Source organism: Taeniopygia guttata, chromosome 4, assembly GCF_048771995.1.
Source record: "Taeniopygia guttata chromosome 4, bTaeGut7.mat, whole genome shotgun sequence".
NCBI lineage: Eukaryota > Metazoa > Chordata > Aves > Passeriformes > Estrildidae > Taeniopygia > Taeniopygia guttata.
The window spans coordinates 46,072,749-46,096,252 of record NC_133028.1 but is presented as its reverse complement, the minus strand read 5'-3'; the positions used below and the strand labels follow the sequence as shown (position 1 = coordinate 46,096,252).

At 34.9% G+C, this 23,504-nt stretch overlaps 1 protein-coding gene across 4 annotated transcripts in view; it reads left to right on the top strand.

Annotated features, from left to right (window-relative positions):
- SEC24B (SEC24 homolog B, COPII coat complex component) overlaps nt 1-22,972 on the top strand; it is a 45,360-nt gene extending 22,388 nt beyond the window's left edge. For all 4 annotated transcript variants that reach the window (XM_030271600.4, XM_030271599.4, XM_030271598.4 and 1 more), the window contains 18 exons: nt 1,454-1,638; nt 3,439-3,541; nt 4,390-4,516; nt 5,137-5,246; nt 6,186-6,298; nt 7,652-7,770; nt 8,178-8,233; nt 8,552-8,758; nt 9,115-9,238; nt 9,862-10,020; nt 10,450-10,623; nt 11,283-11,393; nt 12,615-12,790; nt 14,343-14,480; nt 16,603-16,707; nt 17,756-17,848; nt 19,455-19,558; nt 20,728-22,972. In XM_030271600.4, the coding sequence (XP_030127460.4) occupies nt 1,454-1,638; nt 3,439-3,541; nt 4,390-4,516; nt 5,137-5,246; nt 6,186-6,298; nt 7,652-7,770; nt 8,178-8,233; nt 8,552-8,758; nt 9,115-9,238; nt 9,862-10,020; nt 10,450-10,623; nt 11,283-11,393; nt 12,615-12,790; nt 14,343-14,480; nt 16,603-16,707; nt 17,756-17,848; nt 19,455-19,558; nt 20,728-20,842 (2,319 nt within the window). In that variant the 3' untranslated portion in view covers nt 20,843-22,972. The remainder of the gene's footprint in view (nt 1-1,453; nt 1,639-3,438; nt 3,542-4,389; nt 4,517-5,136; nt 5,247-6,185; nt 6,299-7,651; nt 7,771-8,177; nt 8,234-8,551; nt 8,759-9,114; nt 9,239-9,861; nt 10,021-10,449; nt 10,624-11,282; nt 11,394-12,614; nt 12,791-14,342; nt 14,481-16,602; nt 16,708-17,755; nt 17,849-19,454; nt 19,559-20,727) is intronic.
- The last annotated feature ends 532 nt before the right edge of the window (nt 22,973-23,504 follow it).

The window sequence follows — 23,504 nt, the reverse complement described above, 5'->3', positions numbered from 1 at the left end:
TTATCGTTTCTGAGACAATAAACATTAGGTATAATATTGATGTTATATTCATGTCTGGTTTTAAACTTACTGGAAGGCTTTTGAATGAAAGTTTTAAGTGTGCCTCCAAGTAGTTAGGCTTAACAAGTTTGCTTCACCAGTTGTTAGCAAACTCCACACTGTTAAGGTTTGATGTTTGAAAGAGCTGAACTTTATAGGAAACAGTGAGGAAGCATAAAGTATTTGATCAATAGATATCAGGGCATTGCTATTGGCTGTGATCTCAAGCATTAAATGATCTTATGAGCAAGGTCATAAGGCATAGCATGGCCAAGGGTCCAGATAAAAGAGCTAGCAGAGCTTGTGCTGGCTGTATGTAGTGGAGCAGGCTGCCTGCATCTGCTCTGTTTTCCTCATAAAGATACCTCCAAACACCCAAGAAATTGGGTACAATCACCTGATTCCTGTTGTACACGTGATTCCCCAGAGACCAGTGGCAGAAAAAGAGCCACGTACTGAGGCAAGACACACATGCTGAAGAAGGGCAGAGGAATGTATGTGCGAAGGGGTCTAGAAAAAGAAATGTACTGATACACAAATCCTTCTCTTTGAAGTAAGGGCCAGATGGCAAAGACAGTGAAACTGCTGTGGTAGGTGATCAAAATTCCTTACTGCATGTAACATCCAGTAAGGCTTTCACGATCACAGGCATAATGTGAAATGTGACTTGGAAGAAATATTTCATTTAATTTTTTTTTTTAATTGAAAGTGTTGGCTTCATCTTTACTGTAATATGAGATGAAGTTAGGCTCTTTCAGGAGCACACAGTAAAAGAACAGCAGTTGCTTCAAGTGAATAAAGGTTGGACATATAAAGAAAAAATGCTTCAGGATGAGAGTGGGGAAGCACTAGAACAGATTGTGTTGTGAAATTATCAATCTTTGAAAATTTAGCTGGATGAATCTATATGAGCAACCTGAACTAATTTCTAAGTTAGCCTTGCTGGAGCAAAGGGTTAGACTACCAGACCTCAAAGGTGCCTTCCAACCTTACCTTTTCTCCTCTTCTGTGGTGTTTTGTTTTAATTTAAAAATAACTATTTAAAGACAGTGTCTGTAACTTTGAAAAGTTGATTGTAACAAAAGTTAAATTGCAGAGCAGATTGGGAGAGAAATTGTGTCAGCCTTTTTAGTACTTGTTTTCTTATGCCTGGAGAGACTGAAGGATTATGTGTGACTTCCAGCATTGATTTGCATAATGAATTTGAATTTTATCCTATGATGCACATTTGGAATGTGCGTCACATTTGTTGTAGCATTTTTAAATTTCTACAGTACAACACTCCTTTTGTTTGTTTGGGCTGCTATATCCTTTTTTAATACGTGTCTGGAAGGGAGGGCACTACAAGAAGATTGAAAGTTGTCATTTAAACATGATGGTGTGTTTACCTGTTTGTCATGTTTTAACTTTACAGCAATATCCAGGTGTGAACCAGCTGTCCTCTTCCTTAGGAGGATTAAGTCTACAGCATTCTCAGCAGCCAGAAAGCTTGAGACCAGTAAACCTTACACATGATAGAAATATTTTACCAGTATCTTCAGTTCCAGCACCTGTGCCTAACTTGAATTCTGATCTTAGGAAATTAAACTGCAGTCCAGAGTAAGTTTACTGTGTCTAGGACAGTATCTTATATTTTTTAGTAGGCAATAATTATTTAAAATTTCAAAAAGTGTCTCAGCTGACTCCCAACTTTGAATCTTAGTGATGAACTAATAAAACACCTTTTTACTGAAAACAAGTTTATTCTCTGTGTCGGAATCTGTGGGTGTTGGTGATTCCGAGATTGTAGAAAGTCTCTGTCTTTCTGCCCCGTTGCCAAAGAAGAAGCCATAGTTCGTCTGTGCTGGTTTCAAGGTTGTTTATTTTTGCTTATCTATAACAAGTTCTGCTGCCCTGCCGCAGGTCTGTCCTGCAGGGCAGTGTGCGGGGCTCTGCCCCTCAGTGGGATGGTACAAACATTATATACCAGAAATTACGTGTACTATATTTACAATAATGTGCCAATATCTATCATCTACGTTGAATAGTGTGTCCCTAGCCTAAACCAATAGAAAAATGCCAACATCACCAAGAACATGGAGGTAAGGAAGAAGAAGGAGGAAGAACAGGTTCAGGCCCACTTTCCTCCATCTTAGAACCCCTGACCCCCCTGTACAAAGTAAAACCCCCCTGTACAGGTGTTAAAACCCCCCTGTACAATACTAAAAAATTTTACCCTCTAATTTGTGACTACTTTTACCATATCATCTAACCCTCTGTGACTGCTTGTTCCACCTTTAAAGTTGGTAATTCATTCCATGGTTCAAACTCAAAATCACAGCTGTTTTCTGCTGTTTGCCAGGGTCTAAAATGCTTCTGACCAAGGCCTGGAACCTCTAAAAATGTCTGAGGGACATTTTGAGTTCCGACACTCTGAGTCATTACACAAATATTGTAACTGTCCTACCATCAGAATTTATTTTATACAGTGAGTGTAGCTAGTTTCTTAGTATTTTAATAATTTTTCTATATATTCACCTTGTTTTAGCCATTTAAAAAAGTATTTTAATAAACACCTTAATGCTACACAATGTTTCATAGAATATTTTGTGATATTGCATAAGATTTTTTCCACAAAAGTATTATGATTATGCCTGAATACACTTAATAATTTATGAGTATATTTTACTATGATAATTCTGCAATCATGTATCCATTTACCTCTAATTAACATTAAGTAGTATTATCAACTATCCCAAGTCAAGCGCAGCTAAGTACAGTGGAAAGTGCTTTTCCCCAAAGATTTTACTTGTAATTCCAAAATAAGTAGTCTTCATTGCCCCAAAGCGACTCAGCATCCTTATTCCTGTAGTGGCAGTGCATGGTCCCACCAGAAAACAGAAATCAGAAAACTGAAGGCGTGGAAATCATTCTTACATGTGGAACACTTTTGACAGCACTATTTGTGCACTGGGGTTTTTTAGTGTCCCTTCATGTTACACAGAACAAAAGGTTTTGACTCTCTCAGTATTTGGGATCCTTTTCTATTATTTTCTTATATAAAGGTGACATTCTGAGTACTAGTTGAATACTCTCTTGGTTCACTGGAAAAATCTTTATAGTGAACAGAAAAATACATAGTTTTCATTTGGTGTTGTATCTAAAACAGTTCTGTCTCTTAATTGCAAGTTTATTTTGGTATACTTGCATTGCTGAACTCCTAAACTGTGGAGCAGAGGAGTATTTTTTTTTTTGTTTCTTTATGAAGCCTTTTTAAAAATCTCTGCATCTTTAAAATCAAATCATCTTTGTAAAACAGGATTTCCTAAATTTCAAATTCTTTAAAATCAGGTGTTTAAACAATGTTTTCAGCATCTTTTAAAATTTAATTTTTAACATAATGTTTCTACTTTCTTTCAGCTCATTTCGATGTACATTGACAAATATTCCACAGACACAGGCCTTGTTAAACAAAGCTAAGCTTCCTTTGGGTTTGTTGCTTCATCCCTTCAGGGATCTGACGGTAAAGTACCTTACTTTTTTGTGTGTATGTTTTTGTTTAAATATGCATTTGTTCTGTTTTCATTCAAACAATGAAATATAATGAACTCTAAGTCCTAAGTTTAACAGAAGTACAAAAAAATTGTCTGTGACTTAGAGAGGAGGAGAGCAAAAACAGCCTTGAAATTGCTACTTCATTGAAATGCATAAGCCCTTCAAGTTTATTTTTTTGTTGTTGGAAGTCCTTGCTTGCCTGTGGTTCTCCAAAGAATTGCTGCTCTAGGTGTTGGGCTCACAACTGTCAGATACATCTTGAAAACGTCTTCACAGAGCTCTCCTGAAGGGTGGTGCTCGGTTTGAATGTGTGACTGGCCTGAATCTTGCTGTCAGTAGAACATAAACACAATATAAGACTGAAGCTATATTCATAAGCTTCATTCATTCATTAAACAACTCCTCTCAATGTAATTAGCATTTATTTAAAAATGTAAATAACTGTCTGGTATAACTTTTTTTTATTAATTGTGTGTTAGATTTGCTGTCCATCATATTTCTTGTAGAGTCACTCAAAAGTTGTCCTTTCATAATTCCTTTTGCCATAGTAGCTGTAATTTAAAGTAGTCTTATTTAATATCTTACTGCATCTTTGATTTTGAGACTATATTAAGAAAATAATTAAGTGCTAATTTTTTTGGGGAGATTGTTTTTTAATAGACATCATAATCACTCTATGAAATTGAACTAAACAGTTAAAAAGAAATGATAGAAATTGAAGCCTTAGAAAGCTTTTATGAACTGTACTGCACAGAGATGATTTCAATAAAGTATATTACATACCTTTGTGACAGCTTTTCATTGTTTCTTTTTTAGCAATTGCCAGTGATAACATCAAGTACAATAGTGAGATGCAGATCCTGCAGGACGTACATCAACCCTTTTGTTTCTTTCATCGATCAAAGGCGGTGGAAATGCAACCTGTGCTATAGAGTTAATGATGGTAAGTGACTGGAGCAGGAGATGCTTCTATTTATAGAATCTCTTTCAAGTATTTGCGTTGTATCAGTCCATGGGATATTTTAGGTTAAAACATAAAGTACAGTGACAATGTCCAGAAATTTTGAAAAACATCTTAAGGCAGATGTGTTGCACTCTTTCTTGAAGCAAAAGATTGTTTTGCAATCTTTGTGGACGTGAAGAAAATGTATTCATAATATTCTGATTCCTTGTCTAATGAAATCAGCTAATCCCACTGACTGCTGTTGCAATATGCAAATGGAAACATGATGATAGCTACAATCCAGGCCAGAAACTATGAGGAACAGTACAGATTGCTGCTTGTTGTGAAATGCTCTACTTGCATTGCTGTTTTATAGCTGGGGATCTGTTGTTGTTTAAAATATATAAAATTTCTTTACAATTGCTGATTGAACTTTGATGTTAAAGATATGCTTGAGATATTTGAAATGTTCCTTTTTTTATGTATCTTTAATGTAAATTTTTTGCTATTGTAATAATTGAAGTGTGCCCACATTACTTTGCATTTAGCTGCAATAATGGTTTTTATTTTCTGGCAAAAATATAATCTGTATTTGGGGGGTAATTATTTTTTTTTAATAGTTCCTGAAGAATTTATGTATAATCCTCTGACACGATCTTATGGAGAGCCTCACAAACGGCCAGAGGTGCAAAATTCTACAGTGGAATTCATTGCTTCTTCAGACTATATGGTAAGAAAAAGTTTTCATAGTAACTTCAACAGCAATTGTATATTACTATAATAGTCTTGAAATTAATGTTTCATATTGATCCAGTGGTGTGTATTAATTTTTCTGTAAAGCTCCTCTTAACAACAAAGAATAGTTAAATTCATGTTTTGAGTTTTGGCTGATGTAAACAGTCAGAAGCTTTTGAGTTAGAAGTAATTCAATGTGTGTTGTCATTCAGTGTAGTTTAATGTGGCACAGTCAGATTTTAATCCGATGCAGTGTGGTTTCTGCCTTTCTCCCTCATTTTGAGAATGTTTTGAAAGACCAGTAATAGAATAATGAGCAAATTAATTCAGCTTCAAATTTCTAGTTCATAATTGTGAAGAAATGGGTCTTATTAGTAGTCAACCTACAATTGCTGGGATGGTGGTCTTGTCTGCCTGTGAAAAGGCCTACTTAATAATGACATTAATAGCAACAGCAAAAATAAATTGTTCTCTTGTCTTTGAATTGAAACATTGTGGCAGACAAATTACAGTGAATAAACAGCTTGGTACATAATTGGGGAAAGGGGGTAGGCAGAATGCGTTAACCCTGTTTCATGGATCACGTTGTCCCTGTACTGAAAGAACAATGGAATTTAAAAGATGGAAGTCAGTATCCCTCATCATGTTTGAATTGACTGCTGGAAGGAAGGACTAAAATATCCTTTTTTTCCTCCTGAAGTATAACACTTTATATTTATTAAAAATGGCAGTTATAAGTTATTAACCACTGGGGGTTGTGGTTAAGTCCTTCTGCATATTGCTTAGTAAATTACCTTTATTGCATAATGTATACCTTGCATTTTTCTAAGTATTCCCTTTTCTTACTTCCCTTTCTAATGACTAATCACCTTTAACATTTCTTTGAATATGATTTTTGAGTGTTTTTTGTTTTTTTTTTTTTTTTACTTTGTAGCTTCGTCCTCCTCAGCCTGCGGTATATTTATTTGTTTTAGATGTGTCTCATAATGCAGTGGAGTCTGGATATTTGACAATACTCTGCCAGTCATTGCTGGAAAACCTAGACAAGTAAGAGTATAAGTAACCTTTTCAAATCAGCTAATATGTTGTTATGAAAAATTGTAACTGAAAATTTTGAAGGAAATTTCAAAGTGTCTAAACATTCTATACCTAAAGGCTAGAATTTCCTTTGCCTGGAATTCCTTCTCTGCATGTGTATCTGCATAAATTTCTTATCTGCAAGGAGTATTTAGCTGTAATTTCTAACAACATGTTGATTGTACAGTGATTCTTAAATTTCATTCTTCCGTCTTGCCGAGACCAACAAAAATAATCAATTACAACGGTTAAATTACCTGGTTCTTGTGCTGAAAGGTCTGAGATGCTGCAAACTGGAACATTGTAACCGTGAGAGTAAGACTGCCTGGGTGAATATGTTGTCAGTTTGGTTTTTTTAGATCACAGTTACCCTGTGCCAGTTTCTCTTGTTTTATTTTTGCACTGGGACAGTGTGTATGGTATTGTTCCTGGTGCATTTTGAGTCAGGGTTAATGAGCTTCACTGTGTTCATGCCTTTTGACAACTAATCCTTTGGAGGCCTTGCCTTGAAAATTCCTTTCTGCAAGTTTTTCTTATTGAACTTGGTTTTTTCATGAAGAGGCCAACATATACATTAAAAATCTGTGTTTCCATTTTTTGGTTCGATCTTTCTTTGTTCAGGGTTTTTGTGACTATTTTGTCAACAGAATCTCAGAAACATGCTTAATTATTTTAGGAAAATGCATAAAATCCCATGCTAAGTTCACAGGAAAATCTGTGCCATTTCTGATACCTAGATGGTAACAGCAGTATTTGCCTCTAATGTTCTTGGTCACTGTCATGGTTTTCAGCACTCCATGATATTTTTTATATTTTACTTGAGAAATCCCCTGTAGTCTTTAGTTTTGTATTATGCCATACACTGAAATATGGTCCACATAAGAAATAAATACGTGGTGTTGTAGAGACATTGGACTTTGGTTTAGAGCTGTAAGTACTCTGTAACTACATTAGTAAATTTGGGTTCTGAATTAGGAAAGGGCAGAATGCACTGTTTTCTATGAAAAACTGAGAAGGCGGTCTTCTTTCATGTGTCAGTTTAATGTTGAAATGAACTTACTAAGCTCTCTTGTGAAACAAAGCATCAATATATTAGTGAGTGCTTATCTGTAACACTTGGTCCTAGAAACTGTATCATTACCCAGCTTTTCAGAAAATGTTGAGGAAATACTGGTTGTATTCATGTTTCAGATCTCCCTTCTGTTCTCTCTTCACTTCTTTACATATGAACTGAGTTTCTTCTAACATCAGCAGGAGCCCTGAGTATCTATGTGTCTTGAGAGAGAGATTTAGGGCTTAATAGTTTATTTTTTAATGCTTCAGGCTGCCTGGAGATTCAAGAACAAGAATAGGGTTCATAACGTTTGACAGCACTGTTCAGTTTTACAACTTGCAAGAAGGTTTATCACAGCCTCAGATGCTGATTGTCTCAGATATTGATGGTAAGTAAAAAGAAAATGGAAGCTGAATTTTTCAGAACCTATTTTTTTTTTTTTCCCAGAACAAAGGTTAGACTCTCTCAACTATTTTGGATTAGGTCAATGTTATTGAATGAGAATATTCTTTTGAAAAATAGTCTTGCACTAACTGCAGAGTAGATGATGTTTAAAACGTGAAATTCAATAGTTAATTTTGCTTTGAATCAGAAAATATTTGTATAGACGGTATTACTCTAACACACGTGTATCTGTATATAATTATTTAACTGCGAGGAATATTTAGCTGTAACACACACATTAGAAAAGTAGACTATTTCATGGTGTTTGTAGCAGTGGGCAATGAAATGTTTTGTTCTATTTTAGTATTACTTTTTTCTTTAATAATTTTTTTTTTTCTATTCTCTCCACAGATATTTTCCTACCTACACCAGATAGTTTACTTGTAAATCTCCATGAAAGCAAAGAGGTATGATTGCTCAAAATACATCATTAAATTCAAGGTGTTAAATATTCAAAACAGATGTTCCTGTTAAATTTTGAATTCAAACTTAATCTTCATAATATGTAGTTCCAATGCTAATTTTTCATTTTGGAAGACATGTTGTTTCATTGTTACATCATAGCTTTTAAAATTACAACTTTGTTTTACTTAGTGTGTTAAAACAGAACTGAAATACTTGGTACTGATTCTGCCACTTCAGTCATGGCAGTACAGCTTTTTTGAAACAACAGAAAATCTCAAGCTTGCAGAATCTCATAAAACACCTTTCAATCTGTTCTGCAGCTGATAAAAGATCTATTGAATGCATTACCAAATATGTTCACCAATACAAGAGAAACACACAGTGCATTGGGCCCTGCTCTTCAGGCTGCATTTAAACTGATGTCTCCAACGGGTGGTCGGATCTCTGTGTTTCAAACCCAGTTACCGTCTTTGGGAGCAGGGCTTTTGCATTCCAGAGAGGATCCCAACCAAAGGTCAAGCACAAAGGTAAAAATCTTCCCTTACTATTTATTTCAAAAGACTAAGGACTGGCTATGTCTTTCTGACTTGCGTGGTTCTGCAGATCAATTGCTTCATCTTCATTTACAGCTATTAACTACATTTTAATAATATCGATGTTTATGCATTTAAGATCCCTACTTTATACATGGCATTACTTGTTTTGAAGTGCATGAGCTGTCTTTGGCTTTTAGTACATAATTTTTCTTGGCAAGCAAAAGAAGCTGCAAATATTTGTGACTCAGTTAACTCAGATGCTGCTGAATAGTATGTCTTTTGTTCCATGAACTCTCAAATGGATGATTGTTTTCATAACTTCTCCCTCTATGATTTATTTACTATAGGTGGTCCAGCATCTTGGTCCAGCAACAGACTTTTATAAGAAGTTGGCATTGGACTGCTCTGGCCAGCAGACTGCTGTGGATTTATTTCTCTTAAGTTCACAATATTCTGATCTAGCTTCTCTTGGTAAGGAGTACCTGATTCCCTCTTTCTGCAGTTGTCTCTCTTCAGAAGCACAGGTTACCTCAAGAATTCTTAAGTCTTGTAAATATTTTAGCACTTCTGTTATTGCACCTCATTTTGCAAAGGAATTGACCTTGAAGTTGATGGAAGTAAAGAACAGAAATATTATATTGATGGTATCAGACAATTTATTCTAGGATTTCAAAGTTTTAAATGAGAAGTATTCTGCTAAAGGAACAGGAAACACAAACATGGCAAGGAATAAATGAAGTTTAACTACAGGGGTAGAACAGACTTTTCATCTTTTGATAACTATCCAAGATTTGTCTCTGTACATACACTTAATTTTATCTCTACACCATTAGATATTTCTGCAAGCACTTCAATCTTAGCTGCCAAATGGAGGATGCTTATTGAGCTTGGTGTATAATTAGGTCATTGTGTGTTGGGGTGATTCATTTTTATCTTCACTTGCCTGGTCTGGGACAGTTCTCATGGTCTTACTGATGTGGGGGATATTGAGCAGATGAACAGACATGTGGCTTGTGGAAGTCTAGACACAGTTTTTATGTCCTTATTTCGTGTTACAGTTTTACTTCTTAACTGTATCTTTCCTTTCTTCAAAGCTTGCATGTCCAAGTATTCTGCTGGATGCATCTATTACTACCCATCTTTCCATCGCAGCCATAATCCTGCTCAGGCTGAAAAGTTGCAAAAAGACCTGAAAAGATACCTGACAAGAAAGATTGGATTTGAAGCAGTTATGCGCATAAGATGTACAAAAGGTGTGTCTTAAATACTGATATGTATGCAATGATAGATGTACATGTGTTAGCAATCATTTTCAATGCGCTTAGTCTTTAGTAACATTAAATTGAATGTTATTTTTCTTTCTTTGAAAAGTAAAAGAGCTGCCTTCTTTATGTTGTTAACTTTTGGTGTTTTATTTTTTGTTTGGTTTTTTAGTTGATGGTACCATCTCTCTGTAAGTTGACATGTGTAGTGTATGGGCATCATTAATTTTGGAGTGTTCAGAATTGAACATGAACTCTACAGGATAATGCTGTAATGTCTAATGATTCATGTAATTGGTTCTACATGATAGAATTTTTTCTATTTTCTTCAACCTTAGCTTGAAAGCTGGGTTTTTAGTTATTGGTGAGAGTTTTCCATGCTGTTTTAAACTCACTCTGAATTATTCAATCTGCTTCTAGGTCTTTCGATACACACTTTCCATGGGAATTTTTTTGTACGATCTACTGATTTACTGTCCCTTGCCAATGTCAATCCTGATGCTGGATTTGCAGTACAAATGTCCATAGAGGAAAGTCTGACTGACACATCTTTAGTTTGTTTTCAAACAGCTCTTTTGTATACTTCCAGTAAAGGTAAATAAATTTAAATTAATTAGTCAGTGGGCTTTTTGTTTCTTTTTATTGTGTAGTGTTTGCAAAGTTAGTTCCACAGCCTTTTGTTGTGCTCTGTACCCTTAAAGAATCTTGTCAGAGCTAGTAAGCTAGTAAGCCTACTAGGCAGTTAATCACATAATAGAAATCCTTATAAACACTGTTTTAATGTGACAATTTCGTCTGCATTTGACATAGTGCCGATTCAGCAAGACTTTTTTACTTAAAAGTCTGGCCATTGTTACAAGCAGTAACATGTTTGGCAGGCACTTTGTCCAACACACAGACCTGTGATGGATTGGATCAAGCTGCAGTTATTACACTGGGTGAGCATAAAGAATAGCAGCTAATTTCTATGGTAGAAGATGCCACAAAATTTTGGGATGGATACCAGTGTACTTGATTTGTAGGATCAAAGACTCTTATTGTGGATGTTGCTAGTTTGCGTTATCAATTTCTGCTGCTTTAGAGTAGAATTTTAACAGGTTGAGACAGAAATGGGAGACAGTGTTGCAGCAGTTTCTTGTCTGGTATGTTTTCTAGAATGGATGCCTCTTAGATGGGAGGAGATGCTGTAATGATTGAATTTGTTTACTTCTACCAGGAGGGAATGCGTAATGATTTCCACTAATTTCTCGTAGGTGAGCGTCGAATTCGAGTGCACACACTTTGCTTGCCTGTAGTGAGTTCCCTGTCTGATGTGTATGCAGGAGCAGATGTACAAGCAGTTGTGTGCCTCTTAGCAAACATGGGTGAGTACAGGCCAGGAAGATTCACATGTTTTTTGGCATATACCTAATTTTGTCAGCCATTTAAATGTAGTAGTGAACGAAGCCTGGATATTATTAAAAAAGGTTGGAATGCAACACACTGAAGCCTGTGTGTGCAAAAGATGACAAAACCAAATTTATGCTGAAACTGTGAACAGAAATACTCCTTGTTCTGAATACTTAGTTGACTTCAGTCTTTTAAAAGCAGCCTTCTTTGTTCTCTGGTGGTTAGTAAAGGACAGAGAATCATAACATACTTGGATCAAAACTCATTTTTGTATCATTGCTGTCATTGTTCCTGTCATGTTCCTATGTTGTTATGTGAACAACATAGGAACCGTTGTTCACTCAAACTTTAGCATTCTAGGATTACTTAAGAAACAGTGATTCAGTTTAGTGAGTTGCTGGAGACTTAAAGGGAATTTCTGACAACAGTGTGTTTGAGGTACTGGTTTTCTATCCTTCTGTTGTTGCAGGTTTGAGGATTCTTACTTATCCCTTAATTGTGGGTCATAAGTAGCTGTTTCATAGACTGGTCTCTCCTGTTAAATGTGTATGACTCTGTGCAGCATTTTAGCACGTGGTATATTGTATATTAATATTGAAATCAGTTAGAAGAAGTGAATTGTAATTCTGTGTCTTTTGGGATTGAAGCTAGATGATCTTTAAGGTTCCTTCCAACCCAAGCCATTCTGTGATCTCGTCTTAAATGCGCACTCAGTCCAGCAGGTGGCTTCCTCCAACCAAAGGATTTGCAGCCCTTGCTCAGCAGAGAAGGATGAAGCTGCATTTACAGTAATCACAATTATGCCACTGAAGTAATGGAAGAAATTTCTTGGGGGTGGGAACCAAAATTAATTGCTGCAAATTTTATCTTGGAGGAACAGCTTTTCAACAGTAGCTAAGTTGTTTGTATGAGGTTTAAATTTATATTTAGACTTCAATATGTATGACAGCTTTAAAAATTTCTTTTAATTCTCCAAGAGTACAAAATTAGCTACACTATATCTTTGAGCATTATGAAAGTGAGTTTCTGTACTGACAGTCATCTATTTACTCCTAAAAAACATTAGGACTGCAGATGTGGTTTGGGGGATTTTTTAGTCTTAAAACATAACCTGGAAGCACAACTCAAATTTTCAAAGTTCAAGGGAATGAGTGAAGTCATGTCTGGTAACTTCTTCCCTCCTTGTACCACTGCAGCTGTGGATCGCTCAGTTTCATCCAGCCTTGCAGATGCAAGAGATGCCTTAGTCAATGCCGTGGTGGACTCCTTGTCATCATACATGTCAACTGCCTCAAATCTGCAGCAGTCCATGCTGATAGCACCAAATTCCCTCAAGCTTTTCCCACTCTATATCTTGGCTCTTCTCAAACAGGTATGTATGATCTAGTGGATTAGTGTTTGACGTTGAGTTCATTGTTCCGTTTCAGGAATTCTTCTGTTCTAGGTCAAGCAATGTCTGCACTTCTCTAAAAATATGGAAATTGGATTTATTTTAGAAGATGATATAGTAGTTTATTTTAAATTGTTAATGTCTGAACCATTTATTAGTTTACTTGATTTTGAATTCCTTATGTTTTGTCTTACGTTGCTTTACAATGAAAATAAATATATAACTTATATTAACATTTCTCAGATTTTGGCAGCTCATTAGTGTAGCTCATAAAGGTTGTTGGAAGCTGCTTATTAGTACTTCATTTTTATTTTATGAAGGAAAAAACAAGTATTTTCCAATACATATCTTTTTGTACTTTAAAGTTCCAAGAAGAAAAATTAGTTTCCAAGGAGATACGGTGAAATTCCTTATAGAAACTCAAGTGATATAGCTAAAAGTTCACATAGAAGTAGTTAATACTTTATTTTTTATAATTTTTTAATGATATCTTTGTTTAGATTACTGAACATCATACTGAAAAAGTGAAAGCTTCCTGCAGGGTTTTGTTATGAATAAATCTCATTGCTTAAAGGTTTTCATGTCTGACAGTTCTTGGTTTTGATGAATAAACCTTTATATAAGTCTTATAAGAGAACTAAGCATAATAATTTGGCATAGTGATTACTTCAGTCTCTAATATACTGAGTATGATTTTTTGATATTTGCATAACAAATGCAGTTAATGGGGAGGAAAAAGCAGACCATTTATTATCAAAGTTGTGTAAAAGACAGAAATAAGAGTGACTGGGAAAAGTTGTTTAGGTTTGGAATTTTCATTGTCTTTCTTAACAATAATAAAATGTGGGATATAGAGAAACCAGAATTAAAATGCTTGTGGCAGCCAAGAATGAGTGATGTCCTTAGCTTTGTTGTAGAAGTGAATATGAACTTTGATTATAGGAACATTCTTCATTGAGTTAGAAGATGAGGTTTACTTCATTGTGTTGTTTCTCACAGCAATTGTGTAGCAGTTGTTTCTAAAGGAGATCTGAAAAATTCACTAGGAGAGAGTTAAAAAATAAATTTTATCCTGTAAGAGTCTAGTCTCTCCTATAAAACATGAAGTATGTTTCCTTTCCAAAATTTTTCCTTAACATTGAATTCTTACTACTATAAATTCAGAGTTAATCTTGTGCACATATGTACCTTGCCTGAACTCTGCTTATCTTGTATCTTTCCTGTGCTAGCTTGCACTGGTGAGTTTCACAGGCTGGTGTCATTTGTCAAGAAAAAAAAATGAGAGATTCTGGCCGAGTTGTGTGCAAATTTTAGACAAGCTGAGGGAGAAATTTATTGTTCTTTGTCAGTGAGGAGGAGCTGGATTATGTTTTAAAACATTTTGCTCAAGCTCTATTATTAAGATTCCACCAATAAGATACATTCCTTTACAAAAGCTTTGCCGCCTTTGCTTGACACTTTGAAATGTCTGAAATGCACTCTTACATGTGACATAAAGTACAGGATTTGTTTGAGTAGTAATGTTCTCTTGCAGAAAGCCTTCAGAACAGGCACAAGTACACGCTTGGATGATCGTGTCTATGCAATGTGCCAGATGAAGAGCCAGCCTCTTGTTCATTTGATGAAGATGATACATCCCAACTTGTACAGAATAGACAAGTTGACTGATGAGGTAATGTATGAAGCCTGGTTATAGCATTTCTTACTTTTAATGGCCCATTAAATTTGGTACTGTGCTGCAGTAATTTTATGTTGTTATTGTAATACAACTGGAGCATTTCCCCAAAGTTAAAAAAATAAAGAAAAGCATTATTTTCAAGTTTTGAGTTGCAAGTACCGTAGTGTGGTATGAGCAGAACTGTGGTTTTGCTTCATCTTGTTTCGATGACCACAGTAATGCCATAATTTTTAATCATACAAAGAAAGCAAAGAAAATTGGAATGTATTTGGAATATTTTCAGTGTGTTTTTATTATTTAGAACTGTCTGTGGTAATTCGGTGTAGTAAATCTGATGGATGATTCAAGGTTTTATATACAGAAATCACATATAGTTTTTGCCTGCAATAACAGCCTTCTAGTGGTTTCTCAGACTGAAGTAAATAAAACAGAGCTTTACTTCTAGATGGTTGTGATCAGACTGAGAAAGTACTTCATGTACAAAAGGTTTTATTATTTCATCTACTACAGACATAGCCTAGGAAATGGTTTAATTTTTTTAACAGTAAGAAGAAAGATGGGATTTTTTTTAAGGTCAAAGTTAGTTATAATGGCAAAAATAAGGACTTTTATAAGTAAGCTTTTATGAGTTTTTTAGTCCCTAGTTTTGGAAAAGTATATATAGGAGTTTGTTTCTAAGTGATACAAGATTATATGGTAAACTGAATAGTTTCTCTGGCAGTGGTACTGTGTTGCTCATCACAACCTCTGAGCTATTTGTAGTCTTAAAGTTTCTTTTAAGGTGTTTCATAAAGTCAAATAGATGAGTCTAAACTCAGGGTTCTTCAATGGAGTTAGTTTTTTATACTCCACCCCTACGCCAACTTGAGCTGGCCTTGTGAAGTTCTTTTTGTGGCACTTAAATTGTAACACTGTGCTTGTGCTGTAAAGAAATAACTGACTTTAGGAGATCCAGTTTTATTAGCAAAGGCTTTGAGATCAATTATTTGAAATACAATAATACAAAAATAGGGCTTATTTTACCTATTGAAATTAATTGACAAACCAGATATTAAATCATAACAGAATGCTAATCTGCTATTTAGTACTACTTCAGTTTAAAGTATTTGTGACAAAGGCTGCTCTTCAATGTCTTGTTTCTTTAAAAAATTCTGTAAAATTTAAATCAAAAAAAACCTTCAAAAACCTAATTTAAATTTTTAATTTAAATTTTAAAATATTTTTAAAATACTAAAATAGTTTTCTTTTAACACTTGATTCTTGAGAGTGTTGAGTAAAGCCTGGAACTTCTGGAATTCAGTAGCTTGATTTTCATAACTATGTCTAAATCCCCAAAAGCTCTTAATCTAGGACATTATCATATGAAATTTTTTAAATAGTGTTTTTTTTTAAATAATCTTCTACTACATGGGCATGTGCTTAGTCAGTAGAGTGTTTTTCCCTATATTATTTGCAGAATGCTTCAGAGATATCTGGCCAGTTTTTGTATTGGAGGAGGAAGCAACTTTAATCTAAAAATACTGGGGGGTTGTGTTCATAGAGTTTTTTTATCATTGTTTTTGTTTGTTTATTTCTGGGGAGAAAGGCAGGGTGTACTTTAATAATGTTAGTGCAAACAGCCAGATTCTTTAATCAGATCAGTCATGGGGCTCTGTGGACAAACCCAAGGATCACTTCAGGCAGAATCTTAAATCAGGGGACTTCCTGTTACTTGAATGCAATAATAGACAGAACCCTTCCTTGTAGAGAGTAGAATTTCATGGTTTTCTGCTCTTGCAACATTTCTAGTGAAATTGAATGCAGTGGAAAAAAGAGGTTGTTTGTAGGAAACTTAAGTCAACAGTAGTAATTATTTTGAAATTTTGACATCTGTAGGATCAAAAATGTTACATAGGCATCTTTAATTTGCATTATTATGTTTTAGGTATTAAAGCGGCCCTTAGAGTAAGTAACATTCTAGAACTGTTTGATGTGCATAATCACTTTTGGCTTAACATAGTATTTTGTTATATGAGAATCCTCAGAATTTTACTGGAGATTATCGGTGTTTTTCCTGTTTTGTTTAACCTTTAAAGGTAAAATTCTAATGTTATTGAGTATTGGGTTTTTGTTGCAGAGTACAATACATGTAAATGACAGAGTTGTTCCTCAGCCACCTCTTCAGAAGTTGTCTGCAGAGAAGTTGACAAGAGAAGGAGCTTTTCTTATGGATTGTGGTTCGGTAAGTTAAATTTTTTTTTTTAATTTCCTAAGGGGCAAAAGAAAACAAAAAAGCAGTGCCTACTGTGTTATTAAAACCAGTCAGCTCTCAGCAATAACAGTGTTGTGAATCAGCATTCCACGTAACCCTACAGTAATCTGTGTTCCAGTGGAAAAACTTTTATATTTTGATCTGAGTCTGTATTTATCTCTGAGGCTATAGAGGTTGATTTTTTTCATGCAAGACTGGTCAGAATATACCAAGAGTTCACATCAAGATGTTTGTAATTGCATTAATGTATTTTTATTTTCCAAAATTTCTTTTAATGGCTATTAAATTGCACATACTAGAGGATTTAACAAAACACTTGATGCAGGAACATTCTCAGTTATGCACAAAGAGTGGGTATATGATTTGTGACCTGGGTTATATAAGAGTTGCAAGTGAGAGGGAATTGGAGACTGGACAAAATATGTAGATACAATTTAAGGTATTTGTAGAAGTTGCACTAAAACACACTCAATTGGATAAAGCATTATGCTACTCCAATGGCAGTCTAGAAGGGGCTTTTAACCTTGAATCACTTCTGGGCTGAGTGTAAATATAAAACTAGCTTCTGTCTCCAGACCTCTGAAATAATTACTGCAATAAGCTTTGATAATTGGTGCTTTGCTATGACTTGTTTAGATTGGGAAGCCAGTGTGCAGTAACAAACAGATTTGTGTGACTTCAAATAATTTGCGGAGTTTAATTTAAGGAGGTAGTATGGGAAGTTACTGCATTAACTATTACATTATAAAGGTGTCCTGCAACTTCATTCTTTCAGTATTTGAATTCTACCTATTTTTTTTTATATTTAATGACCTTACTCTAAGTGTTACCAATGTACTGATTATTTACACACTTACTTATGAATATAGACACGTATATATTAATTGCAACTGGAACACTCAAGTGATTAATTTGCATGGAAGTTACTATCCTGGTATTATTCCTATTGCATCACACTTGCCTGTTTGTCTAAAATGTATGCAGGGCCTTTTCTAAAATTGATTCTGGCATCTTACAGACTTTTTACCTTTGGATTGGAAAAAACTGTGATAACAACTTCATAAAAGATGTTCTTGGATACCCAAATTATGCGTCAGTGCCACAGAAAATGGTAGGCATTTTAATGAGCTGAGCTGTATACTGCTTACACTTTGAATGTGCATTTTATCTATTTATTTCTGCATTTTCAGTTTTTAATTATTTAACTATGAGTTAGGTTGGGTTCTTTCATAGTTAGGTACCTCTAACCTCTTGTTAGCTTCATAGGAGCCAGGCAGAAGTTGTCAGATGTTTTCAAGGAGAGAATGTAAACATGTAATTTTCATCATTCATGAAATGCCAAACAGTTACTCTATAACTTAACTGCTTTTATTATTTTAATGGAAGTACATGTGCATTCACAAGAATAGGAAGTAATTTCACAGTATGAATACAAAAGGATTAAGATTAGAGTTACTTCATTGATAACATAGTTTTCAGAAGCCTTGTGTTCTGTGAACCTGGTGTAAGATACCAAATCTGTGGTATGACACAATAGGCCTGTAAGTAATGGTAAGAGTTAAGTTTTACTCAGCTTCCAAACCTTGGTTCAATGTTAAAAAGAGAAACTTTCAGGTGTTAGAACTTCAGAGACTCTTGGATTTGTGTTTTGGTGGAGGGGTTTTATGTTACAACCTGTACCTATAGTCTAGTGTGTGAAACATAGCGGCAATTAAAGAGAAGTCTCCTATTCAGTGAGTAGTGATTCCATAATATCAGCAATTGGCAGGTAAGGATGGACCCTTAGAACTCTAGAAAAAGTTCAGAATCAAATGGTTATATCCAAATAGTACCAAAAAATGATAGCATAGAAACACATAGGTAGATATTTTCTGCTTACAGGTGCATTGTATAAAGGAGGAAAGTGACAAAAATAGGTTAAGAGTGATAAGCTATAAGACTACTATAAAACTGGCCTGCTTGTTCAGAGTTTTTTATTTTGCATATATTAGCAATTTAGAATTGTTCCTCTATGACCAGCTGGTGGTATTAGATGGAGTAACTTAGATAAAAGGAGGATGATCATTTTTTTATGGTTATATAGCATCTATTATAATGAAAATGTGACAAAAACTTGCATAAAGTTATCTCTGCCTTAAAGTTAGGCCCTCATTCTACAAAGGTAGCAGTGGAACTGCTTTAACTGAAATAAATTCCTTTGTGTCATGGTAATTGTCTTTAAGCATCGTATTGGCTGAAGAGGTGATACATTTAGCTCAGTGAATTGCTCAACCCTTTTAAGTTTAATTTTTTCAGCTTATTCTCTAACCAAATAGTCCAGTCGCATCTTTCCATTGATATTTACATAAAATTCATATTTTACTTCTTGTTTCTTCAGTGGTGCAAAGTGCAACATGTAGAAACTTTACTGACAGAAAAAGATACAGGCAAGAACTGCAAAAGCAGCATTTCAAAAGATAACTTTGCTGTCTAAAATCTTTTGCATTTAAAAACCACAGTTTAAGTTAAAGATGTACTCCTTCCTAGATAGCAGTGCACCACAGATATTATGAAGTATTGTCCTTAAGCTGAAGAAAAACGTCTGTGTATGTAAATCAATGGTTGGTAATTTCTTAAAGAGATTGCGTCTTGAGTTATGTTACAACTTTCAGGATCTGTTTTTTTAAAATAGTTTCAATAATAAAAGGTGACGGTTTCTTTCAATTACCTTCAACCAGACACAGCTTCCTGAGGTGGATGCACCTTCTTCAGAAAGGACACGATCTTTTATATCTTGGCTTAGAGATAGTAGACCTTTAAGTCCAGTTCTTCAAGTAATAAAGTAAGTATTTCTGTTATGCACTGAGTTCTTACTAGCAACTTGTATTTACAATTTCTAATTAAGACTGATGAAAAGTGAGTATATCTGTCTTGGAAAAAACTGAATAACATCACCTTCCCAACTGATAAAGTGCTGTTTATAAAACTGTCTGGTGACAAAGGTTTTCTTTGAAACTAGTGCAAATTCAGTTAGTTGCTCATAGTTTTGTTGGTAGGAATTAGTTGCATATATTTATTAGGAATATTCTAAATCCTTATGATCAGTGGTGTTAACCAGGTTAGTTTCTGGTATAGCTTTTATAATTTCTTTATATATATAAATGGATTCAAGTACAGTTAGTAATCTGTAGATGATTTGATAGTTGTATGCGTTTATTACGGAGATCTACAGGACAGCAGCTGATAGATGAGCCAAATTCTGAAGCCTTTTCAAGCTATGACTTGCTTAAGGACATTTAAAGTCTATAAAATGTTTATAGTTTAGATTACATTTCACTTGTAGAGTACTTGTTTTACTGAGCTGGGCGGGAGATCACTTCTTAGAGAATATGAGGACTTGCTTAGTGAAATGATACTGAAATATATCACTGAAGGTCTCGAGCTGTTGGCATTGTGGCTGCTGCTTGAGTTGCAGGAATTTCTGAGAGACATTAATAAGTTGGAGAGCTTTGCTGCATGCTGCACAACACCAGAACAGGACTGTGTCCCAGCAAATTTTTATGGGGGCAGTAATTGTGGATACTAGGTCGTTAACATGTTACTTCTCTATTCTGTTGCCAAGTAAGAAAGTCTGGGGAGAGGATTGAGATTACATGTAAACAGAGATGTAATTTTTGCATTGTTTCATTGCCACCAGCATATTTGTTAGCTTCAAAAACAAAATAATTTTTACATTTCCTTTTTTGTGTTTCTGCAAGATATTTTAAGTGCTGTATTTCACCTGCCTTTCTACCATTTTATATACTTAAAAAGATGCTGTTGTTTGATAGCGTATTACAAACTTCAACTTTTTTCCTAGACTTTGGATTATTTGCAATTGTAGTTTCTTTGGACTGAATTTATATTCCAAATGACAGTAAGCAATTTATTAGAACTTATCCCTCTGAATTTTCAGTGGATTTTTTTTCTCAAAGTTTGATGTTGCTTAATACCTTCTCTTTTTCTTTACAGAGATGAGAACCCTGCCAAAACAGATTTTTTTCAGCATTTAATTGAGGATCGGACAGAAGCAGCTTTCTCATATTATGAATTCCTACTTAATATTCAACAGCAGATTTGTAAGTGACCAAGGAATAGGTAGAGGAAAGAGTCTGACTTCAGACAGAAGCATGGGCCAAGAGAACCATATGGGAAGTTACAGAAGTGGATGCTTGTCCTTCACAATATACAGTGGCCAGCACTGTTTTGGAAGCTTTACAGCTAAAGGAGTATACATTTCCAAAAGAATTTTGCAGATTACCTTCAGTCTAAAAGTGCTACAAGTGATGAAGCTGTTTCACTAGTAAACTTTGAAATTGGTTTGTACACATTTCCAGTTGTGCAGCGGTATGGTGCTCTGTTTGTTGCAAGCTGGTGAATTATGTAGCTATGTGGGATGATATTTCTTAACAAAATGTACAATTAGGTAAAGCCTTTTTTCTTACATTTGTTATAGTAGCCCTTCCAGATCCAAATCCTTAACAGAGATGTCAAAAGGGCAGTGATGTATGTTGGTTGTTTATATGAATTTCTTTTTAAAAGGAATGGTTCATACTTGCTAAAGACTTCAGCAAATTCCCCGTGGAAGTTGTAGAGTTTCAGTAAAATAAATCAATTGTAGAAATAAAATATATAATGTACATAGGTATTACATTTGTAAAGAAAATGTAAAAAATGTAACTAAAAAAAGACCTAGCTCATTGTGCAGAATTGTTGAATGCTCGATGATGATGAATTGTTTTGTCCCAGGCTAGATAATGAAGTTGACTATTAAAACATGATAAAATTATCAATGTAGAAGGAATATAGCTGCTGCTTCTGTTAATTTTAGGTGAATTTATTTATGATTGGCTTACTAATTAAAATATTTTGCTTTGCCATGTGGTTTTATATTTATACAACTCTAATCATTTTCCAGCTAAACTCTTACCAAACTGAATATTGAAGAAAACATGTTTACCACCTTATTTCACAGACCTGTGGAAGGGAGAAGAGCACACCACATAATCTGAAATGAGTTTTCATACAAAGTTCCTAAACCCCTTCTTATGTATTACCCTAAAAAAGGCATATCTTTTAACCTTGTTTTGCATTTTATAACTACTGTAGTCTTGGTCCAGGTTTCTTGTGTTCAGTAACTTGTGTTGTCTGCCATTTAGAGTAAGCGTGGGTAATCACTCACACTTGAAGATTTGAATTCTGCTGTGATCTAAAGAAAAACAAGAAGGGATGTCAAAATTAATTACATTATATCAGTGAAAGTAAAGGCTTTAAAATGACAAAATTCAAAATGTAATCACACTTGCATATTTCAGAAACTTTATTCTTGCTAATGTTTTGGTAACTTAAGGGTTTGGGCTTCTGATAGATTAATGACAGGTGTTTTTCAGTTTGGTTAGGTTGGGATGGTTTTCTTTGGCCTTTTTTTAGAGACACGTTAGAATTAATCCATAAAGCACAATCATACTTAGTTTCCTGAACTTTGTTTATATGTTTGCTTTAATGAAATGTGACTACAGTGGAATAATTAGGTACAAAAAAAGTAAATTATTATTAGTATGATTACATTTTAATTTAATGTAGCCTTGAAAATGCTAACATTGTATTTTAACTGCTATAGCCCCCAAATCAAATATTCAAGGAGAAAATGTACTAGCTATGGTTTGCAAATGCTTTAAAATCTACAACAGTTAAATTGCGCCAGTAGTGTTACTCTGCATGTTAGCACAAACTCATTGTTTGGAGAAGATACCTTATATTTGTGTGTTGTCCTTAACTAAATGTGTTTAAGTTACCCAAAGAATTACATAAGAGAAACTTTCCATTTAGTAAATTAATTTATCATATAATAAACATCTGAGGCAATGCTGAATGTTGTCCCAAAATTAGACCTTCAGGATTTCAGTGCTTGTTTGTAAAGTAATGTGCATTGGGTGAAAGCTAAGTGCTGCTGAAGAGTGGGGCATCTTAAAAATAATTTGTATTTGTGAAGATGAGAAAAGCATGTTAACATTTCAAATGCTCTATGAAGATGCTTCTGATTTGTGAGTTTGATGTTGATATCTGGGAACATGTTATGCCATGATTAATTGCAACATATTCTGTAAAATCATTTCTTAAAGCTTTATTCTTCTAGTATAGTTTTTGTATATAAAAATTATGAAAAGTACATCTTTAGAGCTATTTGTTCAGTAAAATTATTACACAGCACAGAGAATATAGTTTATTTTGTTAATTATTGTGCACAGTGCTCCATTCTGACTGATCTTTGATTTAAATTTTGAAAAGACAGTCTCACGGACATACCTTGAGTTTGAAACATCTCAGGATTCAGGGTACTGATTTTAGTCTTTTGATTAATAGAGTGTCTGTAAGCATGGCAACAGTATCTCTCTGAGAAGGATCTGGGTGTCCTGGTGGAGAACAAGCCTTCCATGAGCCAGCAGTGTCCTTGTGGCCAATAAGGCCATTGGCATCCTGGGGTGCACTGGGAAGAGCATTGCCATCTGGCCAAGGGATCCTGCCCCTCTGCTCAGCCCTGGTGAGGCACATCTGGAGTGCTGTGTCCAGTTCTGGGCTCCTCAGCACAAGAGGGATGTGGAACTCCTGGGGTGGGTCCAGAAGAGGCCAGAAGGGTGATGAGGGGACTGGAGCATCTCTCAGAAGGAAAGGCTGAGGGAGCTGGGTCTGTTCAGCCTCGAGAAGAGACAACACAGAAGGAAACTCAGTGTTTATAAGCATCTGAAGGG